The 16,208-nt window shown below is 38.2% G+C and overlaps 1 protein-coding gene across 1 annotated transcript in view; it reads right to left on the bottom strand.

The window, feature by feature from the left end:
• CPED1 (cadherin like and PC-esterase domain containing 1) overlaps window positions 1-16,208 on the bottom strand; it is a 132,524-nt gene that overhangs the window by 80,521 nt on the left and 35,795 nt on the right. The window contains exons 5-6 of the mRNA XM_026051699.1: window positions 5,087-5,243; window positions 3,517-3,682 (exon numbers count right to left, since the gene is read on the bottom strand). Of these exons, the coding sequence (XP_025907484.1) occupies window positions 3,517-3,682; window positions 5,087-5,243 (323 nt within the window). The remainder of the gene's footprint in view (window positions 1-3,516; window positions 3,683-5,086; window positions 5,244-16,208) is intronic.

Below are 16,208 nucleotides of genomic sequence, written 5' to 3' on the forward strand. Positions count from 1 at the left end.
CCACATGAGGGCAATAATGCAAGCCAAATTCCACAGTGCTCTCCTCTAAGCCAGATGTTCATGTGATGTTAAAAGACATTTTCTGGATAGATCCTAGTCCAGTTTTATTTCATATATGTTAAGCATGCAAAATACTTTTGTTTATTCAATTTTTCCAATGACTAACATGAAAGAGAGAGAATTTCAATGATAATCATAAACTTCTACCACAGCATGCAATAGCTAACAGCTTTAACAATAGCAAACAACTTTAATTTATTATGTTCACTGCATGGCTTGAAAATCACTTAACATCATATTTTCAGCTAAGGATATCTAGGGTGACATGAGTACATCAGGAAAGATATTTAAACCCATGATGCACCTGACAGTCTCTTCTGGATGAGCCAGGGCAGGGGCAGTGTGAAGATGTCTGCAGCACAGAGAATCTCTTCAGGTGACACAGGACAGGCAGGCTCCCCTGCCTGTCCCACATCTTCACAATCACAGCCCAAATCCAGGGCTGCACTTTCACAGATCCTTATATACACACAAAATCCTTATACCAGACCAGAAATCAGCTTCTTTTCTTAGCTTGTTTTCTGAACAGAGATACAAAATCTGTATAATCCAGAGAAAATCTGAGCAGCCGGTAAGCAAGCTGCATTTGAACTCTTCCTGAATTTCCATTTAGTCAATGCTTACTCATAAAGTTGTTCTGAAGTCTTGTCACTATGATTAGGATAAGTAAATTTAAGTTGTAAAAACTATTTAAAATAGTTTACGAAAGGAGAAGCAGTGGAGTAATACAGTATTATTTCATGAATTAAACTTGTTTTTTTTTCTTTACACAGTTTCTCTAAATCATTGGATATCATCTGATACATCTTTATCATTTTAAAAATATTCACCACATTCTGGCTACCTCTGTCAACCACAAAGAGGTTTTTATGTGCAGAAGAAATCAAATTTTACACTTAACATACTGGGTTTATGATAGTAAAGCTGTGACCAAGCCAATCACAACTGTCGATCAATTTCTTATTGATAATGGTTTCATTATACTAGTGTGAGAAAATTTCCATACCAGAAGCTTATATACACTGAGAAGGTCTCTGAATTACTGTGCAGCATTACCAAAGGCAGCATATCTATGACAGCAATACAGCAGAGGAAAACTATTCTCATCCATTAATTTTTAAAGATTAATTCTGTTCTAGAGAAATATGCATCATTAGCAAATTTTTCAAGACCAAAGTCTCCTCTGTAGGCATCTTCAGTTCCCAATGACATTAATGTGTATCAGTCAATGTCAATCAGTAGAAGAACAGATGCTTTCTGTCTTTATTAACCATTGACAAATTGCAGCTTTATAATGTAATGAACAATTTTCCTGTCTTCACACTAGGGTTGACAGAAATTGAATGTTTAGAAATATATTGGACCAGATTTCTTGGCTGGGGCAAATACACATAGTTCCACTAGCTAGTCCTGGAAAGGAGTTCACTGTGCTGTCACTGCACATCTTGCTGGCAATATTTGACAGCTCCACAAAGTTATTTGAAACTTGCTGTAATCTCATCCCAAAGGATATCAATAATTTAAATCTCCTCACAAGTATTATCTTCTGAATGATGACATCTTTTCTAGCACCTCCTGCCTGATGCCTCTGCATCAAGAGCAGAAGCCTCATTATGATTTTCCCAGTAGGGCTATCAGCAAATTACAACTGCTGGACTACACCGTGTCTCATTTCTCCTAGAATCTGCTAGACTCCTCCTAAGAACTTCATAGGGCACATGGTTTATGCTTAGACACAGCCTTATACATCCTGTTCTCCATCTTTTTGTTAACATATATTTATACATCAGTACCAACATAATTTCTTTGGTGCCAAATTTTTGTGTAATTCTTGCTATTTTGACAAGTCTGTCTAAAGCAGTGGGAGATACAATATCACAGAAGCAGTAACCAGATTGGAACAACTGCGTATGTGCTGCGCCTTCTATCTATCATTTTTATTGCGTCTTCAGCTGCCAGAGTGCTCTGTAAATGGTGGCTGGCATCCCTTGCAGCAGATTTTTCTCAGAAGCGATTATTTTCCAGGGCCATATCACATTTAGTAATGACTATTCACCATTTAGGTGGTTCCTACTTCAGACATGATAGTGACATTCTGGACACTGGTCTATTTTAATAAACATAAAACAAGCCTGATCTTCAAGGGGAAGGGGTCTTCCTAAGTGTAAATGGAGCAATTGCAAAAAAGTAGTATGCAGAATTCTACAGCTTCTGAAGAGGTAAAGAAAGGGACACAGGCTCCTCTCTCCTAATTTTGGTCATCTAAAGTGCAGGCATCTTCCCTAAGTGAGTCATAGTCCTAGGAAGGGAACCAATATTTTTAGCAGGAAACTCATCTCATTCCAAAATTTGCGATTAAATTAGGTGGGATGATTTACTCTCTACAGGTGTCTGTTCCTCTGATAACCAGAATTAGAGATTAGATAATGAGCTTAGATTAGGCACTTTCTCAATAGCAAAAATTGCACAACACTACAAGGCTGGCACCACCAAAAGAGTCCTGACAGTGATTCACATTGATGCAAATGCAAGACCAGTTCCTAGCCCAAGAAGCTTATTTGGGACATGCAGCATCCTCAGATGCTTCAGCAGGTATTGAGCTATGTTACCTTGAGATGTTGCCTCTACTTTGACCTTTTAGCCCTTCAGAAGGAAAGAAGGAGTTCCAGAACTGTAGTTCCTCATGACTACTGCCATGTTGCAAACACAGTTGTTAGAAGAACAAAGCTACGGGAAGGTACACTTGGTAATCTGTAGTATTGCTGAGAAAACTAGATGGAGAGAGGAGTTGCTCCAACTATGTAGAGATGTTCAGAATCAATCAAATTAAAGCACTCGTAAAACATGCACCTTCATAAAACCTAGAGACCATAGGAAGCTAATACTGTCCATGCTATACTTCTTTCCCCTTATTTGGAAGTACCCTGACTCTCTTTGATTCTGTTTTACTGCACCTAAAAAAAAAAAATAAAGAAATCTAAACACACCCCTGCTAGAGCAGGGGGGTTGGACTAGACGATCTCTAGAGGTCCCTTCCAACCTCAACCATTCTGTGATGTAGTAAACAAACTATTTTAAATATTTACTTTCCTTTTTCACAACACTGTCAACACTTGGCCAAAGAAATTACAGTAAGGCAGCACCCCCACAGCTGTGTTTTATAGAAAACTTCAGCCTTGCGACTGCTGTCAAATGTCAGTGACAAGAACGGGCACTGAAGCAAGCAAACCCCAGGGTCCTTCCTAACCCTCCCTGTGCAGGCAGGCTCCTCACTCCTTTGTGAACCAAACTCCTCTCTTTCTGAGGAATGAAAGCTGATCATGAGGAAAATGCTGTCAGATAAGGACTGAAAAAGAAAAGAAGGAAACAACCATATTATCGATGTGGGATTTTTTTTCTTTTTATGTCCACACGTTGCCTGAAAAAGTGGAACAATTAGGAAATGAAGTGTATTACCTTTACAGAAAAGTGCTTCTTGGGTGGATGCCAGACAGTGCCAGTTGAATGAATGAAAGCCCGCAAAGGTGTTAAGGATGTGACTAGCACATATGCTTTGATGATAACAGAAAGGTCTTGAGCTTTAAGGATGTCCCTGTGGTCTGGTGGAGCTGATAACTGATTCCTGGAAAGTAATAAAATTATACCTAGCATTATGGAGGTGCTGTTGCAATCTTTGTGAAAAATAAATGAGCTATAAGAATACAGAAATTAAAGGAGAAAATAATTGCCTTTTTCTGCTGTTAAATAACTCAGCAGGTGAGATCAAGCTGTCTGGAACAATGTCTGGAACTTTACATCAAGTATTATCATGTTTTCACTATTTTTTAATCTTAATTCATAGATATAGAAAGTAACTATGCTAGAAAGGAGTTATATTTGAGACTACATAAGGATAAATGCATGTTGTACATGTAATTATTGTAAAACCAATCATTACTAGTCCAGGACAATCAGAGTTGAGGTTAAAATATTAAAGAAACTCAAGAGCCTGAAGTAACAGCAGTGCCTAATCACAGTACTTCAAATTAAAACTGATTTGCAGTGATATCAGAAAAAAAAATCTATGGAAAGACTGAATTATGCTAAGCAGTTTCTTCAATTAATAGAAGGCTCCATACATGTGGGAACCTAATGCTTTTGATCAGAAAAGTCATGGGTTATGATTCCAAATATTATGATAGAGTATAACACCTAGAAAAAAGCATTTAATAAATGAGATAATCATAAAAGAATTATCCAAGCTAACTTTGATTCGGGAGTGACATTGGCCTACTGCTCCTATAGCCTGCACAAAAAGAACCAGGGGGGAAGTACGGAAGGAAAAAATCTATTGCTTAAAAGATCATTATTTGAGGACATTTGATCTATGCTTGGGCATGTTGTTGAAATAGGTTGTTATTCTGTTCAAAACTCTGAGTATCAATAAATGAAATAAGAGTATGAGTATATATGGGTCTCTAAGTTTGTGATTCTGTGATAAGACACAGGAATCTCGTGTTCCCATTCTTTGGCAAGATGTAGCTTTTCTGTATCTCAGTTTTGCTATCTATTACAGGAATTTAATAATGTCTATGTTATATTATTTTTTTCTTTCCATTGAAAAACAGCAATATTTGTGAGACACTGTAACGTAAGAAGCAACATTTGGACAACCAGCTCTTAAATACATCTTGGTGCCTCAGTTACTGCATAGTCTTTCTGCAAAGGAAGATATATGTCTGTGGTAGGGTGGGAACAGGAAATGACTCAGCCTGCAGGAGACCTAAACATTCAGAAGTGTCCATGGATCTGTATTTATCAACTAGGTAGATATTTAAATGTCCTCAGCATAAAAGTTCAGGTTTTCATGTGCAAAGCATATACAAGCTTGGCTATTACAAAAACAAACAGTATAAAAGATATGGTATATTTAAGTGCTCCTTCTGTTGTGATTTTGCTGAGTCTTGCTTTACTCTGCTCCCCTGTCTCTCAGAGAAATGCATTAAGAAACACAAACAGTTCATGATAGTGCGTTATCATGTCTTACAGCTGTGCACTATTGGTCTGGTTCCACAAATGCTGTAGATGGGCAGTACGTGTCTTGTCACTGCTTCTCCAACTCTGAGACATTTTGCTTGTAGTGCTGGCTTTTGACAGCCCAGGTTGATCAGAGCATTCCGGGGTGACAATTGGGAGGTACAATTCTGAAAAAGTTTTAAAGGAATAAAAGAGAAAGTCAGTAGAGCATTCAAAGGAGAGAGAATCTCTTGCTGCTAAGAACAAAATGCATAAAACAGCAGGTAGAGAGGAGCTACCAGAATCAGCTGAAAATATAAAATAACAAGTGCTTAGACTATAAACCCTTCTAGATCTGCTAGCAGAGAGATTTACACCCATCAAGCACCTTTCCAGCTGCAAAATCAGAGCCTCAGCTGTAACTCTCGTTTTATATGTGTGTGCACAAGTGCTGCATATGAAAAAGCATTCCATTCTCCCCTTCCTGTAAAAATAAATCCTTTATTTCTAGATACACAAGAATATCAAAACTTCTGTTGCTCACACAGGTCTAATTAATATTGATGTGACATTATCTGATTGAGGGACTTTACTGCAGTAATCATGCAATCAGCTCAGCTCAGTAAATAGCAATATACCTTGGCTCTAGATTCACAGGTCAAGCCTAGACTTTGTTGGTTGCTGAAATCTCCAGGAGGCTGAATGGGAACAAGACTGGAGTACCACAGTACTCAAGATTACTGAGTCATGTGAATATTAATAGCAATCAAAATATTGAGACGTGATATCAATCAGTGAGTGGTATGTGTTCTCTGTTTTCACTGTGCTGAAAAAAGGTACAAAGCCCTTATGTTACATCCTTATCTCATGCAGAGTGGTTTTCATTAACTCTACTGCACTTCACTTTTAGATATTTCAAATTCTTAAGTAATAGAGAAAAGTCAAGCTGTTCACAGGCCTGATTACTTATCTTTTTAATGTCATACTGCATTATGTTAATCTTATTAAGTTATTTGTATAGCTTCTCTTTCAGTGCCGATAGTTTCCATTCTGGTACATGAAATTAAATATAAAACTGACTTCTATTTCTGATGATGAGGTATGAGAAGCCATTAAAGGAAAAGAACTATTCATTTCCATAGAATTCCTGTTGATGGTTTATGTTTATTTAACTTATCATGAGATCAGATCAGTTCAGTTTTTAAGGCTCAGCTGGGATCTAAAATTAGTGAAGTCCTTTGTCTTACATGCACCATTCAGCTGCAGTAAGAATTTATGAATCCAAATCAGTCCCCTAACAAAGCACTTCATAAGATTAAACACTCGTTGACATCTTCATGTTTGTGCTATGCACTATAATTTATTTGAACTTTGTTTATTGATGGTGCAGAGCCAAAACGAGCTACTTTTTATCTACAAGGCTGGGTAGTGATAACAGGAATAAACTCCCACTGAATCGTTTGTTTAGCAGACTTGATTCTGAACCTTCACAGGGAGCAGACCCCCTAAATAAAGTACTACTTTTCTTCCAAATCCACCATATAAAGAGAAAACACCATGGCAATTTTCAAAGATTCCTTTGACCAATACATTTTAACTACCTAACTGAAATGCTTGTGTTTGCACTCTCATTTTTAGGCTTCATCTTCAGTCAATGGAGAGAGAAAACAGTCCTCAGAGCAGTATGAAAAATACTAGTTGTGAACGGCCTTCTGGGGAGATGTCTTTTTTCACTGACTATGCAAACTAAGCTTCTTACTTGGAACTGCTAATAATTCCAAGAGGAAAGTCTGAAAGTTTTCCTGTTCAGACAAAATCAGAATTATTAAAATCCCATACAAGCCCATCACAATACCTGGATGACTTCAGAGATCCCTCACTGATTTATTATTACATTAGATAAAAAAAAAAAAAAAATGCATCCCTCCAGTGTTGCAGCTAACTACAGAGTTAGAACAACTGCACTCTGCTCCACTGTGCCTTGGTTATAATACCTCCAGCAAGAAAAACCTAGCACAGGAGTTCAAAACTCATCACATAAGTCTTCAAACACCAAGATGATGATCTCTCAAGCATGAGTGGGATCAAAGTCACAAAATAAACCCACAGAAATCCATGACAGCAATCGAGGCTAGCAGCTTTTGAGAAGGTGCAGATAAGAAAGAGACCCTACTTTGATGGCTACAGACTACAACTGAAGGGAAGCACAACTGTGATTCTAGACCAAGCTTCCCAGAACATACATACATACATTCTACATTAAGCTATAGCTACACAGCAATGTTTAGAGAACTATGAAAATGATAAGAATGACAGGTCTTCTCTCTCCAGTGGAACTTTTGAAAACGCTGTCTTTTGCCCTCTGAAATGCTATCTGAAAATATTCCTATCTGAAAAACTGTTTTTTTTTCAAAGATGTATTTTTTTTCAGGAATTGCTTTAATTAGAATGTTTGTGACACTGAGAAAGGGAAAACCACATATAATTCTTATTTAAAATAAAGCTCATATTTCAATTAAAATAAGAACAAGGCAGCAGGGGAAGTTGTCACTGAAAAGAAAGAGGACAATGCTTTTATCAAGTACGGTTTTAATTGTGCTGCTAGGGCAACAAACAACCAACACAGTATGAGCTCACAAGGCTGAGCTTAAAAAGAAAGAAATAAAGTTTATACATATATTTACCCCTTTTAAATTGGATATTTAGCTTTTTTTTGAGAAAATAAAAAGTTTATTTTCATTTAATTGTTTTTTACTGTCCAGTGAACCATTTATTGGAGCTAAATAAAAAAAAAATGGGTAGGGGCAGATGAATAGGATTGTCCTGAAATTCCCAAACCACTGGGGAAAAACTCCTTAGTACTATGATAAATCATTGGAAAGTGCCCTTGGGGTAAGAAAGAAAAAAAAATAAAAACCTGCTATCTCACAAAGGTGAAACAAATTAAGGGCCTTCAGTAATCAGCTTGGAGAAGCAAAGAGGAGGCAAAGTTCCTTAATTATTCCTCATGCTATAGATCAGCCTATTTGTATGGTGCTTTGCACACCAATATTGGCTTTCTGTTAGCATTTGCCTGGGTAGGGAGCACCATAGCGTGACTGGAAGCAGGAGAAAGGGAAAGCAGGGGATGTTCCAAGACACTTGCTTGAGAAGACACAGAGCTTGCAACAGCTAATGAGGAGACAATCCCTTACTTTGGTAAATGTACTCCTAATAATCAATTAATACAAATATCATATATTAGTCCTTAGTGTTCAAGTGCAGCACGCTCAGCTGGATTCATTTTAATTGCAACTCTTCCCTTGCCTCTGCACTCAAAAGTCCTCACAGTGTTTGTTAGAACTGCAAATTTGTTAATCAACATTATCAATGAAAATTAGAGTGCAATGCCATTACTGTTTGTAGTAATTAACCGGTTTTCCATCTTGAAATCACTCTACCAACTGTTGTTAATTAACTAGTCCTTCTTAAGTGTGGAAATAACATCAATAATTTATAGATGACAACAGAATAATGATGGCTCAACAGTTGATTTGTCAGTCAGTTTGAGAAACCAAATTAGAATTTACTAGAATACCAGCATCCTAATCTCACATCCAAATAACCAGATTACATTCAAAAATCTAAATCTCCATATCAGTTATTTTTTGCAGCACAGGCTTTTCAAAGTCAAAAAAGATGTAGACTAGAACATTCTCCCATTTAAAATGGCTATGTAGTAATTAAAAAACTATTCAAATTGTTGTCTCAGCTGATAAGAAGCTGTAGATTTTGCCAGGCTGCTACCACTTGTGACGACCTTGGCAAAGCAAGAAGTTTAAATTCAATATCAGCATTTAGTTTGAATGAAAACTCATCACTTCCCTGAAGAAGGCTTCTTATGTTGACATCTCTGAAAGGGTACAGCTAAAAACTCTGATTTGAAGCACTTTGCAAATCTCCACCTTAAAAATCTCTTTCCTGTCTGCCTAGGGTGTTCACTGTCATACCTTTATAATTGGTAAGGAAATTATAATTCTCTTCCCATCTGAATTCACAAATTAGCCCTAAAGCCACAGCAGTAGATAAAAGACAGATCAGAGACATGCACAGCTGTAGGGAGCAAGAGGGGGCATATGTGAAATACTGATTTAATACCCACCAAAGCAAGTCAACACCTCCAGATCAAAAAAGAGGATTGGAGCTACCTCCAGATTTTTTCCTGCCAACTGCAATCTACTGAAGTACCACAGAGTCAAACAGACCACTGGACAGCAACTACCTGCACATGTAATAAGGGTGGCCTTTCAAATGCTTTATAAGGCCATAATTTGCTGACTCTTTCCCTTCCAAGGGAATAACGTCCTTCCAAATAACTTCAAAGTTATTTACTTGTCTTTGGCTGAGAGTTCCTCCATGTTACATGAGAGTCAACACATGCACAATAAAAAATAGCTGATTTAAGAGTTAGCTACATGTGGCCAAGCGAAAGGTTTATCAATAGCTGAAAGTACTTTTGGACAAATTAAGGCTCCCTGGAGCACAGCCAGAGAGTTGTTTACATGACTGCTGCCATGAATATCCATGCCCTGCGGATGAATAGATGTGTCCTCTTCTTTTACCATTCTGTTTTGATATCCCTGCATGTTTATAAGGAGACTTACAGTACAGTTTTGTTGATGAGTTTTGTTTTTTAACTTCGTTCAAGATCTAAAGGAGCTATATGTGACACATTTCAAATGAAAAGCAAGGAACAGTTGTGACTTATGTCTCTGTGGGAAAAAGGTCATTTTGTTTCTAAATTGCCCATCAACTGTCAGATCTATTAGAAACGTTTCAAGAGCATTTGTGTCACCTCTGGAAATTCACAGCTGTTTTGTGGGGCACAGAGCTGAAGATGGGATGAAACTGGAGTGCAGTACTTTGTTCTGAGTCCAGTTATGATCACTTTTTTTTTTCCAGAGCATTTATGCTTGCAAAATCTCCCTCTCTTTGCTTTTCTTTTAAGGAGGAAAAACATCTCTTAGAACCTGAAAGGACATTAATCCCGGAACTATATGGGAGATGTCTTATCTGAATGGAAATCTTCTGAACTTCTTCCTAGTTTTTCATGGTGGTAATTTATCTCTAGCAAGATTCTCAGATTCTCCAATATCAGGAAAAAAAGAATTTCCTCACATCATAATCACCTCACATAAACTCTCAGAAGTTGCTGATACAGAATAATATTCAGAAAGGACTGGTGACAGGTCCTCTCTGCCTGCCTTCTAAGCTTGATCACTGGAAGAGGATCTAGGTGTGTTGAAGAACTTTATATTGTGTATATATGCACACCCTGATCATTCATCTCCCTGACTAACATGGGCAGCTGGAGCCAACAGAGCTTGGGCAAACTGGATTGCTGACAACCTGGTCTTACGCAGGTATTTACAGATGGGTTGTTTGCCAGGCTTTGTAGATATGAAAGTCATATTAAACAGCTGCAAAGATTAATCCACAACAGGAAGTGTTTAGAAAGCTTTCATAAAGCCTTAGGCTCCTGAGCCTCTCCACATCAAGAGAGTTATGGGCTAAATAAATTCTACTATCTAGTACATTTTGCTCAGTTATATATAGCATGCTTTACTCTTCACAACCATGGACATGATTAAAAGTTCATTTTCCAGTATTAATTTTGGAGACTGGATGGTATTAATTGGACTACTACGATGGTTTGAGGTCATTGCAGGTTTGTCACAGAAAACAGACCCTTTCCATTTAACTGCCTCTTATTAAACATTTGACCCATCTTATGAAAAGGGTCTAAAATAAAGATCTGGTCTTTCTTATGATTTGCAAAGCATGCCTGAAGGTTGCCCCCCGCCTCCCCCCAAAATAAAAGAGAGAGATAAAGAGAGAACCTATAATGCTCAGAGTTTTATAACCTATGCATTTAGAAAAGGGATGGCTTTGAAACTCCAAAGGAGGCGCTGAGTATAAGAAGGAGGCTAGGAAGTCTATGAGTAATCACGATACCAGTGAAATCTTGGCAACATTTCCATTCATTTTATAGGAATGGGATTTCTTGCGTGATACTTAACACTATTGTGATGATTTTTGCATGTTTTCTTCAGCTTCATGTATGATGTGCATATTTCTGCATGTTCAACTTCCCCAAAAAATACTAAGCATTGGTTTAGTTGTCATTAAAAGGGTTTTATATTCAAAACCTGCAGTGAGTTCTCCCTCCCTAATACAGTTAACGTAAAAGTATCCCATAATGAATGCTGAGAATGGAGACCTCTAGTTATTAGTTATTTCTGGGTATTTAGAGAGTGGCTACTCAAAATCCATTTAGCGTCAAGGGAAAAAGATACAGTAAAGTAGACCTAGGAAATATAGGAATAGAGGAAAGGAATATAAACTGCAGACTGGAATCAATTATTAGAAAGCACCTGTGAAGTTTCAGAATGATAAAGACAACCACAGGACAGTACATCATTTACAAATGTGTGTGTTGTTTATTTCTCCCTCATGAAAAACATCATGAACACAGCTTCAGCATAGATTAATCTTCACCATACTTGTTATTTCTCTGTTTTGGCAGGTATGTAGCAAAAAGTATGTATTAAACACAGTCTTTGCTTCTTCATTCCTAAAGCAGTTAACGGAGAGGTTTTTCTAATACCTTCTAGGAGGGTATAATCCTGTGCATGCATCCTTCACACTAGAACTTAAGTTTACAGATAAGCTTCAAAACACTGGAAAAAGTGACTCAGTGAAAACACTGGTTGTTATGTGCTTAGATCCACAACCATCATTCTGTACTACTAACAAACTAGAAGATATAATACTATGTGACTGAGGGCCAAGTAATTAAATTCATTTAGTTGCTTTACTTCTTTTCTGTCTCCTCAGATTAGTTGTTATTCCAGAAGTATGTTTTTGTCCCAGATGAGATTTGACCCTGTTTTAAAACAGAGAACATCCTGCCCCAAGTAGTTTATAATCAAATTAACATCAAAACAGACAAATACTAATTTTGTTGACCGTTTCTAAGACTCTTAAAAAAAGTTGTGGAAAAAAAAACTGATCACTACTCATTTGCAGACATTTTAAAATGGCCACCTGGCAAAAGAAGCACATCACTTTTTAAAACAAATGTGTTGCAGAGATGCTGAATTATAGAAATAGAAATCTCATCCATAATTTCTCTCTCATGGAAGTGATTCCTGGATCCAAGGATGGAGTATCCAGCATGAGTCAGCCAGATCAGCTGTGTGTGTGAGAGCAGCTGTAAGCATTGTGGCAATCTGATCACAGCTGGCCAGCCACTTACTGCCTGCTACAAAACCACAGCTGAGCTCTGGGGGTAGTGGGAGGGGGGAGTGTTTGTTACTCTTGACATTCAGCCTCAGGCCTCCATGACAGGTGGGAACATGATCCAAACCAAAGAGAGCAGAGGAAGGCAAGTACCACCCCTTCCACTGTGTGCTGCTAGCTACTATTTAATAAAGCAGCCAGTGCTAAAGGAGTGTGATAAGCTCTGTGACCGTAGGTGCCCTTGCTTTCTTCCTTATCCTCTGTCACCATGTTGCCTGCTAGCTCCAGAGCAACTCAAGGACACCAGGGAAAAACAGGTGCAAATTTTCCAGGCAGGGGGAGAAAGAGGCCGAGGGACTTTAGCACCTCAGTTGGCACCAGACAATTAACATCTCACATATTGGGATCAGAGTCACACTATCTCCTCCACACTCTGCTGCCTAATCATTTTCATTAGCATTGTGTCTATCCCAACTCCATCCATGTGATAAGCATTGTTTGTCAGTCCCACTGGTGAGCAAGTGAGCAGACAGGGCTTGTAGACACTAATAAAGCATCTGACCAATGACATTAGCAAAGAGAATTTCATAAGGCATACAGTGAAAGTATTACTTTATAAAGAATCATGGATTGGGACAGGCAAAGAAGAATAGCTGAGTGGCACAGGCTAGACTTTGGCATAGAAACAAGACAAATCCTTCTGCAAAATACAGTCTAGTATGGGTTCAGGAACATGCTGAATGTACTATTTTCATGGGCAAAACATGTAACAGTTCCTGTGCCCTGAACTGAGTACAGGCTATTGGGTTTCTCTTCACTTTGTGGACTTCAGTCACATCTCTCTGTCTCAGCAGACAGAGTAGTTCCAGCTGAGCCTAACCCCACATGTGGTGGGGAAGTAAGTCAAAGCACCTGAAGTCTTTTTATCAGTCAACCTCTGAGAGCTTCTATGTTTGGATTTTTTGCAGGAAAAACACATCACCCACAGGTTCCTGCAACAGCTGCAGCTCTACTGACCTGAGCAATAAATGCCCAGAGTTTTCCTTGGTCATTCAACAGCCATGCCAGAAACTCCATACAGTCCAAGCCTCATATAATGACGAGGAGCAGACAACAAGCATCTGGTTAAAAACGCCTGTCCCCAAAGCACTGCCAAAGCAGCAGTAAAGCTAACCTTTTCAGACTGAGCAGCATCCATTTATCATTCTCTTCCATACTGAATTTTAAGATCCATTATCATTCTTATTTCTCAGGAAAAACCCACTGCTAAGTGTGCCCATTTGCCAGCTCTCATTTATTCTCCTACTGCATCTAATCTACCCCATACACTCTTTTGCTCCCCTAGACTCATCATCTTCCATCTTTCCTAGTTTCTCTTCCTAGTTTCTCTCCTGCCCCTAGAAAGGATTCATCGCTGATAAGTCCATAACCTTTCCCACGCACAAAGAATCATTCTAAATGTTCAGGCTGGCGAAAACATTTACATTAAAGAGCCAGAACAAACAAAAAAGAAACGAGTACTGACCTCCACAAATCATTATGTTCACAGCAGTCATATTGATATACTAGGGATAAGGAAAGGGGGCATATTTTCTTAAATACAAAGCAAACAGTTCAATTGTTTCACAACAAATAAAATGGTCTAGCAAAATCAACAGATAGAACAATGAGTTTAAAGAATTTACCCTAGCAGCCACTCCTTATCAATACCAACACAACCATACCTGCTATAATCCAGTAATCCTACCTCTCATCCCTGCTCTCTGGTATTCCTTTCTGTAATTTAGTATGTGTTTACTTAGAGGAGCAGCTTTGTGTCTTCTCTTGCTGAACAAATTGCTTGACTCCTTGGGAGGCTGACTAAATGACAAACCTAGTAATAACAAACCAACTGATCCTCTTCAACAGGAACTGAAGAGTATTCCCATTGACTCAAAAATACAATAATGAAAATACACCACTTACCCCAAAATAATTTAAAATTGAGGATCAGACAAATCCTAATAACCAGGAACTGTCAGAGGATGCAAGCAAAAAAAAAAAAAAAAAAAAAAAAAAAAGTGGAAAGAATTGGCAGAGGATGGAGAATATCTATTGAAATATTGCTTTAACTCATGCCTTTTTTTCCCTCTTGACCACCAAAAAATTCCACCTTTTCCTTCTGTTTGTAATTTCACCTCCTATGGGTTAATTTCAACCATAGTGAATTAGGTATCACATATACAGTCATACTGAGTAGGATTAAACTCTGTATTAAGACACTTGTGCTTTGATGTCTATACAAAGATTATTCTGTGTGTGCCAAGATCTAAGTTCCTATTATAGTTAATAAAGATCTAGCTGATACAGTCAATGTATCACCCTGTGTGACCCTAAGCTATGCTGTTATTAGCTGGTGAACTAAATACTCTTTTGACTCTACTAACTCTAACTCAACTAATTATGAGAACTAACTGGCTAATTTTAAGTGTTTAGATACCAATTGTTAGATTCAGCTACCCAAACACAGACACTTATTTCACTGTAAGATACTGCAGGACATTCCCTTGAGCCTCCAGGTGGTGGTTCAGAAGCTCATGGGGTCTTTGGCAAATTTGCCCATCCCACTGGGTGTCCAGGATTCCCTGGAGGGTCTCAAGTGGTGTGAATCCCTGTATTGAAATTACTACCTCTACTCCCAGAGCACTGCTGCAAAGACGTCTAGATTTCCGTCTAAAAGTTCCATCTACATGTGAGGAAGAACTCTGTGAGGGTGACAGAGCCCTGCAACAGGCTGCCCAGGAAGGTTGTGGAGTCTCCTTCTCTGGAGGTCTTCGAAACCAGCCTGGATGCCGCCCTGTGCCCCGTGATCTGGGTGTCCCTGTTGGAGCAGGGGGGTTGGACTAGATGATCTCTAGAGGTCTCTTCCAACCTTAATGATTCTGTGATTTGAGAGATGGGTTTCTTTTTGTTATAAAACACTGCTGCTTTTATTTAGTGAATACTGAAAGGAGAGGGACCTCCGATAGTTGTCTGGGCTTCAGCAGACTAAAATAATCCTCTATTAATGAGTAAATAAGAACCTCAGACCCTAAGTCTGAGTACATGTAACAATTTTGTTTTCAAGGGGATTTCAGCATCAGTCATGAAGACTTTTCCCTTGGCTGGAAAAAAAGTAATACCATAAAAGTGGAATTAAATGTTTAAAAATGCCTCTATCTAAAGTGGAGCAACTACTGGACAGCTTGATGAACCACATAAACAGAGTGGCTTGTACCACAGTTTATGGACACCAATTAAACATGATTATTTTCAGAGGAAAGCGCTGTGTGTGGTGAGTACCCCTTGTCTTTGTGGTTTTGTGGTAGTAAAATAAGAAAAACTATTGCAATTGGCTTTTCTCCAACTAGCAAGGCAAACCGATGCATCTCAAAGGCATCCTGTTCCAACATGAATAAGAATTAGCAATTCCTTAAGTCCTTGAAAATTTTAGAAATCTGCTCAGGTTTGTCTGAAACTGGTACTATATCACAATACTTTCTAACTCACATTCCAAAGAAGTGGAATCAAGGCTCTAGGTATCACTGAAGACATGCTTATGAACTCAACCAAAGCACAATATATCACTTACCTAGTATAATACAACCTAACAATAAAGAACTCTCACAGGATACAGACAAATGTTCATTACACTGCACACTCCTTACTGACAAATTATTGCATCAGGACAATACAAAATGTCCAATTTAAACTGAGTCTCAATATACAGTTCTTTATGAAGAATGCTTCACATAGGTTTTCAATATTGATCAATCTTTAAAGGAAACAGTAAAATAAAGTAAAATTTGGTGTGCTTAAGTTAGGAACAAAGAACTTTAGTCAATCATTCAGAA

The sequence above is a fragment of the Nothoprocta perdicaria genome, unplaced genomic scaffold, assembly GCF_003342845.1.
Source record: "Nothoprocta perdicaria isolate Ctin4 unplaced genomic scaffold, notPer1 scaffold_79, whole genome shotgun sequence".
In the NCBI taxonomy this organism is placed as follows: Eukaryota; Metazoa; Chordata; class Aves; order Tinamiformes; family Tinamidae; genus Nothoprocta; species Nothoprocta perdicaria.